At 42.2% G+C, this 19,215-nt stretch overlaps 1 protein-coding gene across 2 annotated transcripts in view; it reads right to left on the minus strand.

Annotated features, from left to right (window-relative positions):
- The window catches only part of l(3)76BDm (trafficking protein particle complex subunit 8 homolog l(3)76BDm), a 149,924-nt gene that overhangs the window by 109,917 nt on the left and 20,792 nt on the right, over positions 1 to 19,215 (minus strand). For both annotated transcript variants that reach the window (XM_070530480.1, XM_070530481.1), the window contains exons 7-10: positions 17,465 to 17,568; positions 14,591 to 14,749; positions 5,048 to 5,154; positions 3,732 to 3,882 (exon numbers count right to left, since the gene is read on the minus strand). In XM_070530480.1, the coding sequence (XP_070386581.1) occupies positions 3,732 to 3,882; positions 5,048 to 5,154; positions 14,591 to 14,749; positions 17,465 to 17,568 (521 nt within the window). The remainder of the gene's footprint in view (positions 1 to 3,731; positions 3,883 to 5,047; positions 5,155 to 14,590; positions 14,750 to 17,464; positions 17,569 to 19,215) is intronic.

A 19,215-nucleotide genomic window follows, 5' to 3' on the forward strand; every position in this document is an offset into this window, starting at 1 on the left:
TAATTGTCCAGTTATATGTTACTTTTAGAAAAAAAAACTCATCGAAATAACCCTGCAAATGATGCAGTCGGTCGGAAGGTTTTGTTTTCACTGGACTCCGAGTAGCCCACGCTTTCATGTTTCAGTAGTTATCGTGCGGTGCTGCGCTGGTTTCGCTGCTTCACGAAACTCGCCCAAACTGCAAGTAATGAAAAGTTCAACTTCCATATGATGAAGCAGGATGCCCGAACTGTCTACGCCACTTGACCAAAGAGCAGCTGCAGCGGCGAATCTGCCGCTCTGTCTCTGCTCGGTACCGCCGTCTGTCGGGTGCAGTTTTACTCGCCAACGGCAGCAACGGGTGGCGATGGCGTATGCAACGTCACCACTCCCCCGGTTTGGTGGCAGGAGATTTGAATTTCCAAACAGGTATTCGGATCCTTCAGATGCAATTTCCTCGTAAACTAAGCCTTTTCTTGGCACGAAACAAGCGTTGCAAGGTTTCTGGAATGGTATTTAAACAGTCCACGTCAACTTCGTATTTACCTTTAGTGTCCCTTTAAGGTATGCTAAGCATTGGTGTATGCTAGAGGGTTTTCTTTTTCGAGAAGCCCACATCAAAGGTTTTCAGCTCTATTTCATCAAAAATAATGTTCATGCTACAAAAAGCCTCAAAGGTAGAGGCAGAAATTGCACAGAGCATGAGAATAACATCTACACTGTTATTGTTCATGTACCGCTCTACCTTTTGCGGACAACGAAAATTATGGCACTCTTAGTTCTCTTTTCCAGCACAAAGATGAGACAACGGAATGGGTTATTAGTGAGAATGGTCTGTCTTGCCTTGTCCTGTACTGTTGTTTTGCCCTTGTGCTGCAAAACAGCACTATGTGAAACCAACTAGCCCAACAGTACATTCTAGCAAATCACAATACTGTTGGATCTGAAGGACAATCCCAATTGCTGTCCCCCAGATTTTGGACCTTGCCGTTGGCTGCGGGAGTTGGCCGAGGTTGAGGAGGACTTTGAGATGAAAACTGGAGGTTTATTTACATTATTTACAGTGGGAGTACAACGAAATTAACAGTCATAAAGTTATTACGGGCCGGCAGCAACTCAGACGCTGCGGCCCGTGGCAAGAAGCTTGAAAAAGATGAATGAAGGAGTGCTCTGTTGCTGCTCCCGGTCTCTGGCTTTTAACCCCATCAGTGTCTCGCAGTCACGTCACGTTCGGCCAATCGGCAAGCCCGCTCAGGTGGTGTCATTTTTGGCCAATCAGCGAGCCCGCTCAAGTGGCATCATTTTCAGCCAATGGTAGGTGCCCGTACGAATGTAAGTCACACCCGGCACAGAGGGTCGCTCCATTGTCTCTACCTGTCTGAGGGAGTACTTCTCTGCAGTATTGCCTTCCTGGTCTGCAACTGCCGTCACAAAGGCGGATGGGGGGGTTGCTGCCAGGGCTTCATGGTGCATTACAGCCGTCTTGCCTCGCGGCTTGCAAGCGCACAGTGGGGGCAGGCGGTTTGTTCTCGAGCGAAATTTCAGAGCCGCAAAGCAGCTTTGCTCGGGACCCACGTTACCTGGAACAGTGCCAGGCTCCCGCTACACTTTCTGGAAGAGTCAAGCGGTGGGACAACAGCTCCACATGCGGCGCACGAGGTGGGGGACGCCAACTTGTTTGGACGTGCCGCGCCTCGGGAACGTGGTAGATGTGCTTCTGCGCTTTTTAATAGGTGTGACGCTATTCGATGTGGTCTCGTGAACTCAAAGGAGGCTCAGGAAAAGGTCTCGTATCTAACAATACCAAGATCACAATCACTGATACAGCGAAGAATGTTACAGGTAAACCAAGATGCTATGAAAATAATACAAATATCCCACGAATATCTTGCATAAGTAGAGATAATTTATTCATGTATTACATACAAAGCAAATCTAAAATGCAAAAAAGGGGAGGACTGAGTATATACGCTTTTGCCAGACAGAATGTTCTATATAATAACACCCTTATTCAAAACTAGAGGTAGTCACCCTCTCCTGGCAGGCCAGAATATGCCAACAGAAATATTGCACCAAGCGAACTATGCAACAAGATTCTAATACGAGAAACTGAGCAACATTATGCAAGAAGTCTCTAATTATGTACACTGGAATACTGAATGCTTTAATTCCTTGAATCCATCATGTATACTGAGGCTTAACCTACATTCATAAAAAAAAAGTGGCATTGCCTGCATCTTATAAGCAACACTAAAGTCCTCCCCAGTTACCTGCCTTAGGCGTATCATACGTATTTGGAGGTGAACACCTCTCTGATAAAGAGTGATTGCTACTAATGTGCAAGTTTTTCCATCAATAAGCTAAGTGTGCCTGGGTAAAATGCGATTTGACCCTCCACATTAAGCATCACTGTTTTAAAATATACCAAGACATCAGGTACGTTCAAGGAGCTGCTTCTGGTTTGCTTCTACGAAGACTGAGCATACACGTAAAGTGCACCATACGAACGTTTGAGCAGATAAAGTAAAATTTGTGAAACTTACACAATGCTGTTTTGATGTAAAAAGAACACTGTGCCTAAAATGAAAAACATTTTGGCCAGATGTTTTGGGGGCTTAATTGGTTAAGAGCAAATCACAAAGCAGCCTACTGTTGAAGTGAAAGCACGAGCATGGGACAACAGAAAATTTCCTGTTGGGGCAAGTTTCGAAGTGCCCAGCTTTACAAAAAATTATTTGCAATAGTATGTCATGCTGTGTCCTTTCTACACCCTGTGTATGGAGATTGGTTCTACTGGCATCAATAGCTAGCATATCCACAAAGTGTGCACAGACTGCATATGTGCTCCTTTAAGAGTGGACCACACTGTACACAATCAGGGTCACCACCTGGCCGGCTTTCCATCAGTGCTGCCAATTTTCCCCTCACAGTGTCGGTTACCAGTTTGAACCACACACTGGCATGCCATTTGCCTGTTTTTCCAGTTCTCCCAAAATCAGTATGTTATATGCTGCATTGCAAGCGCTCATTCATTCTTAATTCCTTAAACTTTTCACTGTAGCAAAAGTGTTGCACTGTTCAAAATTGTGAGCCTGAATGGTCCATCCTTCCACTTTCCTTTCTTTTTCTTCTGAGCATGATTCTCTTTATTATATCTTAACAGCCGGCGACCACCTATTTGTGCTTACCAGGTCAGCTGGAACGACCAGTTTGTGCCAAATGAGCACAAGACTTATAATTCTTCGTTTCCTGCCTACCCCCTCTCCCCACACAACCCTGAACTACGACTTTACCCACTGTTCTTCTCAAATATTTAAACCAATACCAAATTTTATATAAAGCCTTCAATATATTTCAAGCATGTGAAAATTGCACTCAGCATATTGTCACTACATCTCGTTCTCATTTTGTTTGTATTCTTGTATACAATACTGCTTACAAAAAGCATGTCTACCATTCTTTCCGGGTGATGGTATTTTTTTCTTGGCAGCGGTGCCAATTCTATCCACTGCTTTTGATCATTTGATCCTGAAGATAACGTAGGCAGAGCACCACTCGGACCACCAACCACGTGAAGAAAGAAAAAGAATTCCATAGAATGGCGACATTATCCGGGCCCAGTATGCTATGCTAAAAATTACAACCAAACACAAGAAACAGGCCACATAATCAACAAGACAAAACACTAAACAAAGTTTACGGTGCGACAACTGTAATGGCTTTGTGTAATAGCATCTACTGTTGGATCTTACCTGTGCTCCTGCCAAATGCAGCCAGGCACTGTCCCCACTGAAGTCTCTCTTTGCACTGTGATATGCCTGGTAGGCAAACTCGTACAACTGGAACAGAAAAGCCAGATCCCCAAGGCGACGCACCTGCAATTCTGGTGCATCTTGGCCATACCTGCAGTCCAGACAAGGCCAGCGGCAAACAAGCACTAAGCCGAAGCTTCCTTATGCTGTGAAATAAACAGACACCAGTGTTCCTCAGTTTCTCAAAAGCAAAATAAAGGAAGAAAGGGAGATAACAGGAGGAGGAAGAAAAGCATTCTGAGAATATTTGGCACTTAATGCCACTCTTTTACAAGAAATAGTTGCTTTCAAACATACAGTCAAACATGAAGTGTGGCACAAGCTGAAATAAAAACAATGCCGGGACACGGAACAATTTTTGTCAGACGGACAGGGAGGTGGTGGTTAGGCCTAAATACCACCACTTCATTTAAAGTTGCAACCAAAGTTGTCGCTTGGTATGGAGTCAACATGGTAGCAACTATATTCAAAGCCACCACGTTTGTGGCACAGTGTATGCAGATGATACCAAAAAAATTGAGAGGCACAACGTCTCCAGTCTTTAAATTTCAGTTGCCGTTAACATTGGTTCTAGTGGTAGGTGGCAGTGCAGCGGGGAAGTATGAATAATTGTGTAGGTAATAAAAAACGATGTGTCTGAAAAACCAGGCGGTAACTATATTTAAAATTTTTTTTTACTAAAATACACGTCTTTAGTCACTTATACACAAAATTTTGTTTTGCTATAACTGATACCATGTCAGACCCCAGAGCTTTGGTTTCAGAAAAATAATCCTGTGAAATAAAGCATGACCAACCAAATTTTATATTTACTTGGCATATACAATCATTCATAATATCCATCTTTATTATACTGAGGTTTCATTGTATATTACATCTTAATTTTGTTACACATATGTGGTCACTTTGCCCTCTGAAAGTACATCGCATCTTATTTTTATGGCTGCGACAGAGAGAAGATAGCATAGCAAGACCACATCAGAATGCAACAAATGTCTGCACTCATACATCTAACAAAGGCTCCCATATCTCACACATACCATTCATGTCAGGTGACATTAGTTCTTACCCTTTCTTCACACCTTCCACTCAAAGGTAAAAAACATCACAAAATGCAAATTTCTTTTGTGCTTCAGTAGGGCTTCAAGTTCACATGCACACAATATAAATAAATACACACCATCTTCAGGGTCAACTGTCTTGTTATTCATGGGAGCTTAAATATCTACTCTAGGCAAAGAAGGCAAGGGCCTTACACAACGGAGTTGACTGATGCATGCGGCCCCTGAGGATTTGTCTTACTTCCAGCAAATAACTTCTTCATGCTCATAAGTGATCTATGGATCCCTTTCTTGTTCGTCACCTTCAAAAAATAAACAAAACAAGGTTTAACACTTTTCATAAAAGTTCATAACAGTTCATAAAAGTTCAAGTCCAAGCAAAAGATACCTTCCGCACACACCCTGCCATGAAACAAAAAAGAAAGTTATGTAAGCAAATGCACTATGGCTTAGTTGGACATTAGGTTTCTAAATTTAAGCAATGACGCATAACCGCGAGTCGGCCTAGTTGGAACATATTCATATTGATACTTTTTGTGCGCAAACAAACAGGGACGAAGAATAGGGGCAACACAAGGACGAGCGCTTGTCCTTGTGTTGCCCCTATTCTTCGTCCCTGTTTGTTTGCGTACAAAAAGTATCAATATAAGCAATGACATTTTAAAAGTGATATATGCTAGCCACAGGAACCCCATCCTGACGACACCATTGTTAGTGCCTCAATGAAAAGAGACCAACAATAGTGCTCTTTTTGACAATCACGTCTTTTTCCACATAATATATGACATCTAAACAATTCATCACAGTTAATTACATAAAGGTGCTACTCAGAGCAATAATTAACAACATAAATAGCACAGTTTTTACCAGAAAATTTTATATTGTGGTTAGTTATGCAGCATGTCTTGTAATCATACGTATTTACCCCAAACACTCACAAGCAACTGAGATGTGAGTGCAAGAAACTATCATGAATTAATTCCACTGTGACGATAAAGCAGCACTGGGTACTGTTATGAGCAAAACTAATTCGCCATAGAGAGTGCGTGCCAAATTGCTTCATTGCGCCACCCAACGCCTCAGCACTGGTCTGGCCTAGCGTTGAGGTTCGCATCGTCTGCAGGTGCATTCCATATTACATGCCATCATGATGGTTTATTCTGTCTGATGCTCTCTGCTAACATTTGGCGGTTTCTATGTGAGCCATCGCTGCTGACAAGTATGACTCAGTGGTACCTCACACTAGCGGCCGTGTTACGTCACCGCTTCTGCGCCAATATCTCCCGATGGAACTCTCGCTGAGCCACACTTGGAAGATGACAGCAGTTGGCATAGAACTGAGAAAGCAATTGGCTAAAGCAACGGTCATGCCAGCAAGCAATACGAGATAGACATGCACACTACATGGGTTTTGACGCTGTGTGAAAAGTGCCGAGGCAGTAGGCGGTGCAATGGTGCAATTCAGTGCAAGCTTGCAGGGGTCTGTTACTTTTGCTTACAACAGTATTTGTACCTAGGCCTTTTTTTCTTTCTTGAGTTTACTTTAAGTAAAAACATACACATCACACAGGTACAGAATAGTCATAATTATATTAGTCATAATTATTTAATTAAAAACACCATTCACGATAACGACATTTTTACGAGTGCATCCATTTTCAGGTTTTATCACTATGATAGACAACAGCGTAGAGGAGGCGAAGTGCTCATCGCAATAAAAAAAGAACTCACTGTCGCACCCATCATTATCGATTCTTTTCTCGAATTTGCTTGGATTTCCTTGAAGGCCCTGCATTTGGTGTGGTCATTGGTGTTTTTTTACCATCACCGGACATGTTTGGTACGTTTTCTGATGAGTATCATCAAGTGCTGGGTGAGGTGTTTTTTTTTTAATTCAGTAATTATAATATTTGTAGATTTCAGTTTTCCAAATATTGATTGGTCGACGCCACCGATGGCCACCGATGCAGCCACACATTCTTTTCTCAGCAGTTGACTTTTCACTAACACAACTCACTAGTCAACCAACAAGATCCACTGAAACCTCTGCTAATATACTAGACAGTCTTAATTGACAATACTGATATACTTTCCAACATAACTCATGAAGAAGGCATCGCTGACCATGATGTTATCACTGGATGCATCAACTTTAGTGCCAAAAAGAAAAGCAGATGTTATAGTAAAGCCAATTCTCCTGCAGTTAACACTAAATTAACAGCTTTTTCAGAACAATGCCTGCATGAGCTTCATTCGCAATTCACTGAAGTAAACTGGGTCCTTTTCAAAGCCACCTTCAGTCATCTCATCGACAATTTAATTCCTATGTTATCCATTTCCTGCAAAAGCAGTTCTTGGTTTACCAACAAGATTCGGTGGTTTAATTACAAAAAAAAAGAGTGTACAGGCAGGCCAAACTAATTGGTCTCGTGAGTGCACATATTGAATACAAAGCGTGTGAAAAGGCTTACAAGGCATTGCTTATATCTACTCACCATAACTTTTTTCTCACGACTTACCATCCATGCTAAAAAATAATACTCGTCAGTTTTGGCGTGTAGTGAACCCTGGTATCCGTGCTGACATCAGTCTTGCTGATTCTTGTGGCATTTCTATCCCCGATTCAGATTGCGCTCAGCTTCTTAATGATACATTTGTAACAACTTTCACTCATGAAATTGTTAACTCATTGCCTACATTAAGGGCATTAGTGGGAATCACTACGCAACGAGGTAGTCATCAGTGAGCCTGGTGTTTTATCTTTACTAACCAATCTTAAAAAGTCATCCAGTGCCGATCATCTAGGCTTCAATATATTAAAATTTTAATTGCATTGCATTGTATTCGTTCCATGTTAACCGCTCGATTTTCCCAGTCACTATCAACTGGCTGCATTCCTAATGACCTGGCGCACAGCTAAAATAATACCCATTTTCTAATCAGGTGACTCTGCTTCGCTGCTTAATTATCGTCCCATCTCCTTAACCAGCACTATTTGTAAATTACTCAAACATATCATACACAGTCAAGTCATTAACTTCCTCGAAGACCATAACATTATTTTCAAGCATCAGTATGGTTTTCGCAAGGGTTACTCATATGATGCCCAACTTGCCAGATTTATTAACAACATACACGTGCTGCTAGATGCTGGGCTTCAAGTTTAAACACTATTTTTATATATTTCTAAGGCATTCGATCACGTCCCACACCATAGGTTGTTACTTAAACTTTCTCAACTTAACATTCACTTGAATATAATTGCATGGATCACCGATTTTCTCTCATCCAGATTTCAGTTTACAACAGTTAACAATTCTGACTCATGTTACGCTGATGTTACGTCTGGAGGTCCACAAGGTAGCATACTTGGACTTTTACTCTTTCTAATCTATCTTAATGATTTAACCAGTTGCGTGACGCCAAAAACCCGACTATTTGCAGATGATTGTGCAGTTTATCGACGTGTAACAAGTAGCACTGATAGCCACTTACTACAAACTAACCTAGATGCGATATGAGATGAATATTTTCAAAACTAAACTAATATCTTTCACCAATAGGCCACGAATTCCAACCACCTACTTCCTTGATAACAACGCTGTCGAAATTGCCACAACTTACAAGTACCTTGGCAATAATCTTCAGTCAAAATTATCATGGAATAGTCATATTAACGTTACCCTTGCCTCCACTAACCGTACTCTCAGACTTCTTAAACATAACTTCAAAGAAGCCCCAACACATATAAAAAAACTAGTATACACCACATTAATCCATCCCAAACTAGAATGCACGTCTGCCATTAGGGATCCCGAACAAACTTATATCATCAGTAACATCGAAGCCTTGCAAAACTATGCTGTGCTATTTATTTTTTTCAATTAGTCCCGCTACACCAGTGTCATATTATTAAAGAATAAAGCTGAGTTAGACAACTTATCATTTCGCCGTAAAATTTCCCGCCTATCCCTTTTCCATAAGCTTTATCATCATTCTTCACTTCATGATGATTTCTTTCAGTCACCACTAGTAATCTTTCCACGTCGTGACCATCCATATAAAGTCAAACGCATTAACTGCCAGTCAGCCCATTATGCATATTCATTTTTACCACACAAAACTGAATGAACGCCTTACCATCAGACATTGCCATGGAACACGTCTTAACTAAATTTCAAGATCTAATTCACTCACGACTTGCCACCTAACCTTATTATTATTATTTTGGGACTTTACATTGTCTCATTTTCTTTTCTTTTCTTTTTCATTCTTTTTTCTTTTTTCTCTTACGATGTATGTTGCTGTTTGCTCTTCATTGCAGTTACCTTATATTCTCCTAATATGTACTTATGTTTCCTGTGCAATATCTGTGATTCGTCTTGTATATTACTTAAGTTTCCACTCTATTATTTTATGCTTTGTTTTGTATTAGTACGATGTATAAAGGCTAAACCCCATGAAAGCGATTTTGTGCGCGACAGCGACGAGCCACGGATCAGGCCGTCGCGTGAACAGATCGCTCGGTCTTGGCGCGCGATCACTCAGTTCTGCAAATCTAGAATTCGTCGCCCAGAAGTGCTATGAGCGACTAGCCAATAGCACAAAGCCAGAACTGGAAGTACATAACTCAAGTACTTCTGATTGTCGCATGGAACGAGCAAACGATTGAATTTTTATACTTGTAAGGATAAGAACCTACTGCAAGACTTTCAGAAATATTTTATGCTGCTTTTTACAGTAAAACACATCAACTTAAGTTAATAAAGCACGCGCCACGCTAGTTTCGGCACATATATTGCTGCGCTCATACCGGCAACACTGGAGAGATGTCGCTCGAAGTCATCGCTCACATAGGGTACAACTTGTAGGCGACGAGCGAACGCGACAGCCATCTCCATCACATCACTTGTCGCTGTCGCGTGCAAGATCGCTTGCTTCAGTATAATCTGTGACCAATGCCTATCCCCCCCCCCCCCCATGTAATACCCTCGTAAGGAGGGCCTTTGGGGGTACCTTGAATAAATAAATCTTAGACATAACAGACGATATGCAAAAGTCCATCAGCAGGCTTTCTCACATAGATAACTTTCCCTAACCAAGATGGACGCATTCATGCTAGTAGTACTGTTAAAACTTAGACATGCATTTTAAGGCGAAAGCCTTATATGCCCCACAAAGCGAAAAATCCAGTGTCTGGCATTATCACCCAATGATACCAAAACCTACATTATCAAGTGATGACGTCACGTTCCCGGCACTGGACCTGCTGCTGCACACACTAAGAAATCCCACGGTGAACAGCCACAGCAGCAGCAGCACGCGGCCGTGGCCCACACCCAAATAACTGACCTGGCCTCCTCCCGAAATTGGATTAAGGTGGATTGAAGTGGATTAAGGTTGATTAAAGTGGATTAACATTTATTACAGTAGATTAAGGTAGAGTAATGAGAATTAAGGTGGATTGAAGTGGATTAAGGTTGGTACAAATTAGAGCAAGGTGAATTAAGGTGGAGTCCTCACGCTTTCACATTCAAATTACATAAGGATATTTAAGCAACTGTCAACTTTTTGAAACCTTGAATGGTGTGGGGAATAGACAATGGCAGGAACGATGTCACTGACACACATGTTGGTACTTCAATTATGATTCTAGCCAGAGGTCCGCCATCTTGGTTGCGTCAAAGAAGGTGTTGGTAAAAGAAGTACTTGCAGGTTTCATATACTGTCTATTACATAATTATTTTAATTAAATTCTGGAGTTTTACGTGCAAAAAACAAAATATGATTATGAGGCACACCATAGTGGAAAGCCCCAGATTATTTTTGACATCTAGGGGTTCTTAAACGTATGCCTAAACCTATGTACAGTCGAACTCACTTACAACGATACCGGTTTTAACATTATATCGGTTTTAACAATGAGAAGCTACTGCACTGTCAACTTTTGTATGTTTTCCATGGTGAAATAACCCGCTTACTACAATGTCTCGACGCCGCATTATCGGTTATAACGAAGTCTGGCTGCTGGGTGTCCGAGCCGAGAGGTAGTGAAATGTGAAATCCTTGAAAAGAAAAAAAGAAAACGAGAAGTTCGAGCCGCCGCATGCTCATTTTCCAGCCATCTCCGCGCGTCTCTCTCCCGTCACTCTTCCATCCTTCCGAACACAAATGGGCTACACCCAGAGCTCTACGCTGCTCCACCTTCCGAAACACGAATTGTTCGCACTAAGCGCACTGCTCGCAGATTGCTCACGTGTTGCTTGCTGGCTCCTCATTCAGCGCAGTTCTGCAAACACCTTAATGGCCGGCGTTCGTCTTTGTTGGTTGCATCGAAATCGTTCCTGGCCACGCGGTTTCTCAGCCTCATTTGACCAACGGTTGGTTTAACTCGCCGCCGAAACGGAAGATGGCTGATCCGTCCGCTGATCATCAGCAATGCACAACGTTGCCGGTGAAAAGAAAGCACCTGTCTAGATTTAGATACTAAGTGCTTGTGACCAATGAGGCGATCGTCGCGATGATGATGAACGTGCCTGTATCAGAGAGCAACAGCGTTGATGGCAGCGATGACGTGGTAGGGCAGGCTGCCTCAACATTGTCCTCACAGGAGGCCCGGCAGATGATTCAGTCCCTCCAGGGCTTTGTTTTCGAGAGGAACCTTCCGCTGCACTATGTGGAGCACCTCGGCAAGCATGCAAGGCTGATGAACATAGGGTTTTCTCGTCTAAGCCAGTGGGAAGTACGTGGCGAGATGCTTGTGGCGATCTCGCCTCAGCGTTTCTTCTGGATTTCTCAAGCTGACAGGCTGCCGCGGCAGGCTTCTCGCAATTTTCACAAGAACCCTTTTGGGGCCACCAAAGCGATGCCTCGCTGGTGCTTGCATTAAGCCTGCCACCCATGACCCCTCTTTGCAGTTGTTATAGCAGTGCCATTCTTTACCACTGACAGCCATGGCTTGTTAGACGCAATCGGAGCACCCAGGAAGCAATTAAACGAGTAAACACAATCAGCAGCCGGATGGAGGAAGATGCTGGGGAGGAGCACTGGCCTCCCCGCCATTATAGTTTTCTGACATCAGATCAGCCATATCCCTACTTTGATTTTTTTCATGCAACGCGGGTTATAACAATTATCGGTTATAACAATGGAATTTTCGTGGCACTTGAATATTGCTATAAGTGGGTTCGACTGTACATCATCATTTTTTGTATTTTGCCATCATCAGAATGCAGCCGCCGCTGCTGGGATTGAACACGCAATGTCGAGTTCAGGAGCACAACACAATACTTACTAAGCTATCGCGGTGGGCCACATATTAATCACAGCAAGTACCATCATGCTTAGGGTACCACCCTTGCTGAGAAAAAAAATCAAAGTGAAGTCTTGGAGGCAAAAAATGCATGATGCTTTAATAAGGAATTTAGGAAAGTTTAAGGAATAAGGAATGAAATCACATGACAGTATCTGCTACGTATGAACAATTAACAGACTGCAATGTGCCAATTTTAGGGAGAACTGGAAAACCGGCAAGCGTGTGATGGTAAAACCAGAAGCTGACCCCATTAGGAAAAAGCAGCTGTATCAGGGGAAGGCCAGCCAAGTGGCAACCCTAATCATGCTTTGTCATGCCCCCCTGTGTATGCAAGACAAAAGTCGTTCTGAATAACTTCTCGCTGGCACTGAAAACATAATAAAGTAAAACTCCACTAGAGTAACTGTGGATGTAGTCAAGTTCCAAAGATAGTATACGAAACTATCAGTTCTGATTGTAATTCTCCAATTTTTAAGATCAGGAGCATGGGTTTAGCAAATAGCCAAACCCAAGAAACTTTTCATGGAGAGACAGACCTTCTTGGAACAATTGCATGGATTAAATTTGAGGTCTGCCTGTTAGGCTACTCATGTGGCCAACATATATGGTGGTGTTCAAGAGAACTTTCTGGCTAGCTGTGATCACTAGCTAAGCTAATGATAAGCACCACTGTATTAGCCTCCAACATGCATCCACCAACAGGGCAGTTTCGTTGCTACCCCATGCAAATTGGCTGACGTTAAAGAACACATAAACCTGTTGTGGTAATCATTCAAACCAAAAGCCAGAAGGGTCGGGGTTGCCCTGACCCAGGGTCCATGCAGTCTTCACGCTGGAACCACTGTGGTGGATGAACTGGGCAACATCACTAATGGTAATGCGGAGTTGTACTATCTACCTTGTCATTTGTTTTAAAGTGAAGCTTTCTTTACCTCTTCCCTGGAGTTTGCCATTTGTTGACATTTCCTTGCCAGATACATTTGTGAATATATATATAGACAACTTGGGCCACTAAGTATGTGCCCGAACAGACAACTGCAGCACTTGCTTTGTGCAACTGGGTATGTGCCATTTCGTGTGCACCCATACTTGGCCAACCTTCCAAAACTGATGTGCCACTGCGACATAAAGGGCATGAAGCCTTATATGTATTTAAATATGAATTATACTTCTCTGTACCCCCATAGACATCTGATCAACATTATTCCTTCAATAAGCATTATATCGCCTTCGTCCTCATTATGCAGGCAGCTACAGGCCACAAGGCTGTGCTCATGTCATCCGCTACTGCTGCTACCTCTCTAACTCATACAAGCTTCCTGTCCCTTAGATTCCATCATTGCATTGAACTGTGCGCTTATTTTGTTTTCTTTCCATATTTGTCAAAGCTCTGTACCTGCATAAAGTTACAAATAATGTTTCATTCTATTTGTGCTTGAATATCAAATACATTCTCTTCATCACTGCATAGCAACATTGCCATATGGCTTTGTGCCTTTCATAAAAACTGTTTCTCAAAAACTTTGTTGTTCTGCATGCTAGATGCAGCTACAGTGTTTAAAAGTAGGATGCACAGTTACAGAGCTCATTTCAACACTGAAAGAAAAAACGGTAAGATCCAAGCAAGAAAAGCTGGTGAAAGTTCATCTAGAGCAGTGGTTCTCACATGGGGATGCACTGATCCCAGGGGGTCCACAAAGCCATTCTTGGGGGCTCACGAAACCCATGCCCGCAAGTTAGTTAGTTGGTTAGTTAGTTTGTTTGCATGCGTACGTGCAGGAGGGGGAGGGGGGCGGAGTAGGGCAAGGCCTCTGCAAGCCTTGAGGCATTCTGGTTGGGGACTGCAGATTGTTTCCTCTTTTCCATGAGATGGCTGTAAAGCTTTTGTTGCAGTTTTGTACTACATATGCATGCAAGCATGCTTTTTCCAGGCTTGCATACTTACAAAGCAAATACAGAAACAGGTTGAATGTGGCTGCAGATATGCAACTCTGCTTAAGCGTGACTGCACAACGTATTGACAAGATGTCCAAATTGTGACGTGGTACTTTTGTTTAATCATTCTGTGCCAGGTAGCAATAAAGGCACCTGTTTCATGCTGTATGTTATGTTTATTTATCCCCCCCCCCTACTGCAAGGGGTTTCCCATCACTTCCACCGTGTGTGGGTCCACAAGGGTTCCCCCACACATCCGTGGCTGAGAACCACTGATTTTCAGCAATGTATTCACTGAAAAAAAAAAATTAAGAAAAATAAAAATAATAAATCGGACAGAGATAAAAACCAAGAAATGTATTTCGGCGAATGTAACAACCATAAAAGCTGAACCCTATAAATTATGCACGTCAAAATTTTCACTGATAAGCTGAATAACTGCACCAAAAAACAGCTTATTACAGCTCGTGAAAGCTATGGACAATCACCTGGTCATTGAGGATCCGCATTTGTTCCTCTACATAAGGAACCAAGGCTTGGCTGCAAAATTCTTGTATAAAGACGTGGAGGCGAGCTCGATCACTCTGCGCCAGACAGCTGCCCAGTCGACTACCAGGCTTCCTCTGCCACCCCTTTTCTTCCACTAGCTGTGCAAAAAGAGGAAACACAGTATTTTAATATTCAGCAGACTCAAAGAGTTCAAAGAACCTGAACATTAATATCTGTGCAAACACAATTTTTGCATTAATGAAGTGATCTCACATCCTCATTTAAAAGGTACCCTCACCAGGCTCCATCAAATATTTGGTTATATACTAGAAATTTTAAAGCCCCATCAAGGGAGTGCTTTACTGTAATAATTTTAAAGTTTTAGTAGCAGGCAAGATAGAAGCAATGGAAAAAACTGTGCGAAGAAGAGAGCTAACCTCCCTGCAGCAGAGGCTCTTTCCCGTTGTCTCAACCAGCATCAATCAACAACATTCCTTCTTTTTGTTTATTTTTTCTCCCTTCTTGCTGAGTGATGCATTTGCAGAGGCAGTTTAGTGAACTCTGCATTTCATGGGATTTTTAAGTTTGCACTGCTGCTCGTGCATTGCAGGTGCTATAGAAGCGGCAGGTATAAGATGCCATACTGCTGGCGGGGTGTGTAGCTCTTGTAAAAAGCATGCACAGACTTTGTTTCAATTTTCAGCATTTTTCTCAGCACACATACCAGGGGTCCTCCAATACTTTCATTCTGGTCATAAAACTCCTGTGTGATGGTATGAGAGCATTTCATACATCAGCCGCAGTGAACGCACTGCAGTGCTGACACAAGTAGAAGGGCATCAGAGCAGATGCTGAACAAACGGCACACGTGTTCTGTGCTTATGCCAACTTCTGCGCAAGGGTTGATGACCATTATCGGCTTGTGATTATTGTCAGCACAATCTGCAATTTGTTGCACCATTTCTGTACAGTGTTAAAAATTGAAACGTAAACAATTTTGAAACTACTACAATATATTGTTTCGTTTCCAGGTTCACTTGCATTGGCGGCTCAATTCAGACTTCAAAAGGTACACTTGGACTGCTCCACGGTCAGAAACTGGCTACAGAGCAAATGCACACTGCACTTCCATGTCATTATGCATAAAAGGCGTGCGTTGCTGTTGGTGGCTGCTCGCATTTCAGTTTTTGCATTGTACATCTCTCTCCATGCAGTGACAGCGGTGCTTCATGATAGAAACAATGCTTAACATTTGTTGTGTGCCTGCTGTGGAGATGGGATTGCATAAGGCTTACCCTATGAGTACCAGTCAAGAAAGGGCACGATGCTCCTCATAGCCAGATGTCACAAGCAGGTTTCTCAGCCATTCCAATATGGAATGAATATGCATTTGCAATGTGAGAAGTATGGCAAGTCAAATGCAATAACTCATCGCAAGATACATTCTTAAAACTGGTCCAGATCAGACATAAAACAAGGAACACAGTCAGGTGACACTAAAAAAAAAACTTTGTCTGCCAATTGGTTCATTATGAAAATGAAAAATGAAAAATTAGTTGTTTGGTTTGTTAGAAAACAAAACAAAAAAGATTTGCTACCTCTATTCTTTTTTTTGTCTTTGTTCAAGAAACTTTGTTCCTAACATGCAACAGCACTTTTCTAAGCAATGGTATACTGCAACTGACATAAAAAGGTTTTACTTCTGGTTGCTCCAAATATAACATCTTCCGGCTGTTTTGGTCCTAGCTTAGCTATGGTTTCCAAGTGTACCATCGTGCACTGGAATGTAGTCAAGGGATCGTTGCAATATCCTGCGAAACCATAAAGGAGTCCGTGAAGGTTAAAAGATTTACAACCACTAGTCTAAAGCAGTCAAACTATCGTAGTCTTTTAAACCCTTTGTTTCCAACTATACTACACCACTAATGGGATACTAAAGACAATTTCATATTTTGTTTAACTGTTTCCAGAGTCTCTACACCAAGTTCAATGGGTATTAGAATCATTTAAAGACATATTTTACTATTTTTCTGAGAAATTGTTCTGGGAAAAAGAAAGACATTTGTATCTCTTGCACATCCATTGGCGCATGGTGCTTCAGCTTGGCTCAGCTACATGACACGAGGACTTGGCCAGCTAATGTTGCTAAAAATAGCCATAAACGAGAGGGTACTCGCATGCAAATAAAGGGTTACGATTTCACATTTGAGTCACTAAATACCAGATTCTGATACACACTTGGAAGATGGGTTGTCCATTATACGAATACTGCTTCTGGTAAACAATGGAGGCTGGCATCAGAGATTCCAGCATGTATAAATACAGGCTACTATGGATGTACAGTGCTCACGGAATGAAACGCGTCAATTTAGGGCTAAGTAATGCGCATACTTTCGTTTCAACCGGCTGGAGTTCGTGTCACATCGACGTAATTCTGGCGCGTACGCTTACATCGGGGTCCTCGTCACCTTTGGTGACCAAATTATTAGCGACATGACATGGTGCTCGCGCGTACTTCGCACATATGTAGGATTGTACTAAATGCTCCGTGTCCCATTTCATTCCGTGAGCACTGTACTTCCACACTGCAGTACCCAGGTTACTGAAACATAGTTTTGAATTCACCTTCCCTTGCACCACTTGCATTACCACTTGCATCTGGCTTTCTCAAGTAGACTCCCACTAACTGTTGTTATCCTCCTTGATATACAAACTAAAACAAATATTCGACAAGTTCGAACAGTAAATTCTCGAATTGAATACAAATAAAATATACAACTATTTGGTTCATATCCAAAATTTCGAATATTCACATGCTCCTGCAGTACCAGTGCCGCATGATCTTCAAAGCAGCCTACTAAGAAATGGGTCACCTGTGGTTCCACAGTGGGAGGTGATGAGTCACCACTGCTTAATAAAGGGTGCTGCACCCCGCACTTCTCCCTTGGTGCCTCCTCAGATGGAATAACTTCTTCACCTTCAATAAACCAAAGAATGATGGCACAGCAAGATAAAGATACAGCCACCTGTCTTGTTAAATTGCTTGTTTACAGTATAAAACATGCAAAGCACACACACATGCACGCATGTGTATACACACACACACAGCCATTAAATAGCAGTTCAGTAAACAAAAGGCCTAAAAGATACCAGATAAACAAAAACTACCTGCCATTCAGGAAGCTTCAGCTATATTTTTCAGCTAAGAAACAGGAACATTTGAAGTATTTAGCTGCATAATCTCAAGCGTATACTTTAGATACCCGACAAATAACACATTGGCTCTTTTTAGTCTAAATATGTGTGAGCAACCAAGAAGCAACCATACAGAGTGCCAATTTTCATTCTTGATGAATGCTTGTGCCTGCAAAGTTACTTCAAAATTTCTAACTTCTGAGAGCAAACAAAACGTACTGATATGTACAAGATGCTCATCGCAGGTGATGGGCACCTACACTTTTTTTCTTTTCACAAGCACTTAATTTTTTTTATTTACAATGAGTCGACAATGCTGCCAATGATATTATGATGTGTAGAGAGTGCTCATTTGCCAACATTCTTTCGGAAAAATGTTTCAGGTTTATTATACATCAAACAAGGAATCTTAAAGCACACACATTGTAATATGCCTTTTCGCTGTTGTGCATAGCATTACAGTGCTTGCAATACCAGACTACAGCCCTTCACAAAGCATATACAAAGTGGCACATCTCATAGCATCTGGCTTTTCAATGTCACACACAAAGTTCCAATGCTTGCAATGCCAGGCTCTAATTCTTGCCTCTTCACTGTTGCAAATAGCACTTCTACATTTGCAATGCCAAGCGCCAGTCCTCCACGAAGCATGTGGGAGTGGTGCATTCCATTAGGCTGTGCCCCCCCCCCCCCCCCCCCCCGACACATATGTAAAATGTTCCTACTATTTCATCATATCAATACATCTGCCATGACACCGTGGTTAGAACAATCAGCTCATAACCAAGTCATGAGCCCAGACCCTGCAGGGGCAAGGGTTTTTTTTTCTTATTCTCTCTCAGAACGATTTTTTTTTTCTTTATTAGCCACAAGATTGACCGAGAAGTGGCAGCACCATTGCAGCACTAGTGTGGAAAGGCAGCTGGCTGCACGCACAGCCATGTACTATCTGCGTCAAAAGAAACATGAACAGCAGAGCACACAACTGAATGTATGATGTGCACCATCTAGTCATCACCATTGACAGGAACGCACATCTGGTTCGATTGCACTGCGCAATGCTGCTCCCCCTATATATTGCGATATTTTCGTTTCTGATCCGGTTCTCTTTATTTGACAGCAACAAAACATGGCAGCACAGTAATGACTGTGCAAACTGTACCACTCGCACCGTTTCTCGCGATTCATGTGACGCCGATACCACATACGGTTTTGCCACACTGGGCGATAATACTTGTCCTATACTATGTAATATTTTAGCTTCCGCTTTCATTTATTTTTATTTTCTTGCTTTCAAAAAAAAGAGAACCAGAACAGAAACAAAAAGGGGGAGCATCATTGGGCAGTACGGTCAAACTGGATATGCACACCTGTCAATTGCAATGACTGGACAGCACGCACTATACCTTCAGTTAGGCTCTGCACAGTT

The sequence above is a fragment of the Dermacentor albipictus genome, chromosome 1 (assembly GCF_038994185.2).
Source record: "Dermacentor albipictus isolate Rhodes 1998 colony chromosome 1, USDA_Dalb.pri_finalv2, whole genome shotgun sequence".
In the NCBI taxonomy this organism is placed as follows: Eukaryota; Metazoa; Arthropoda; class Arachnida; order Ixodida; family Ixodidae; genus Dermacentor; species Dermacentor albipictus.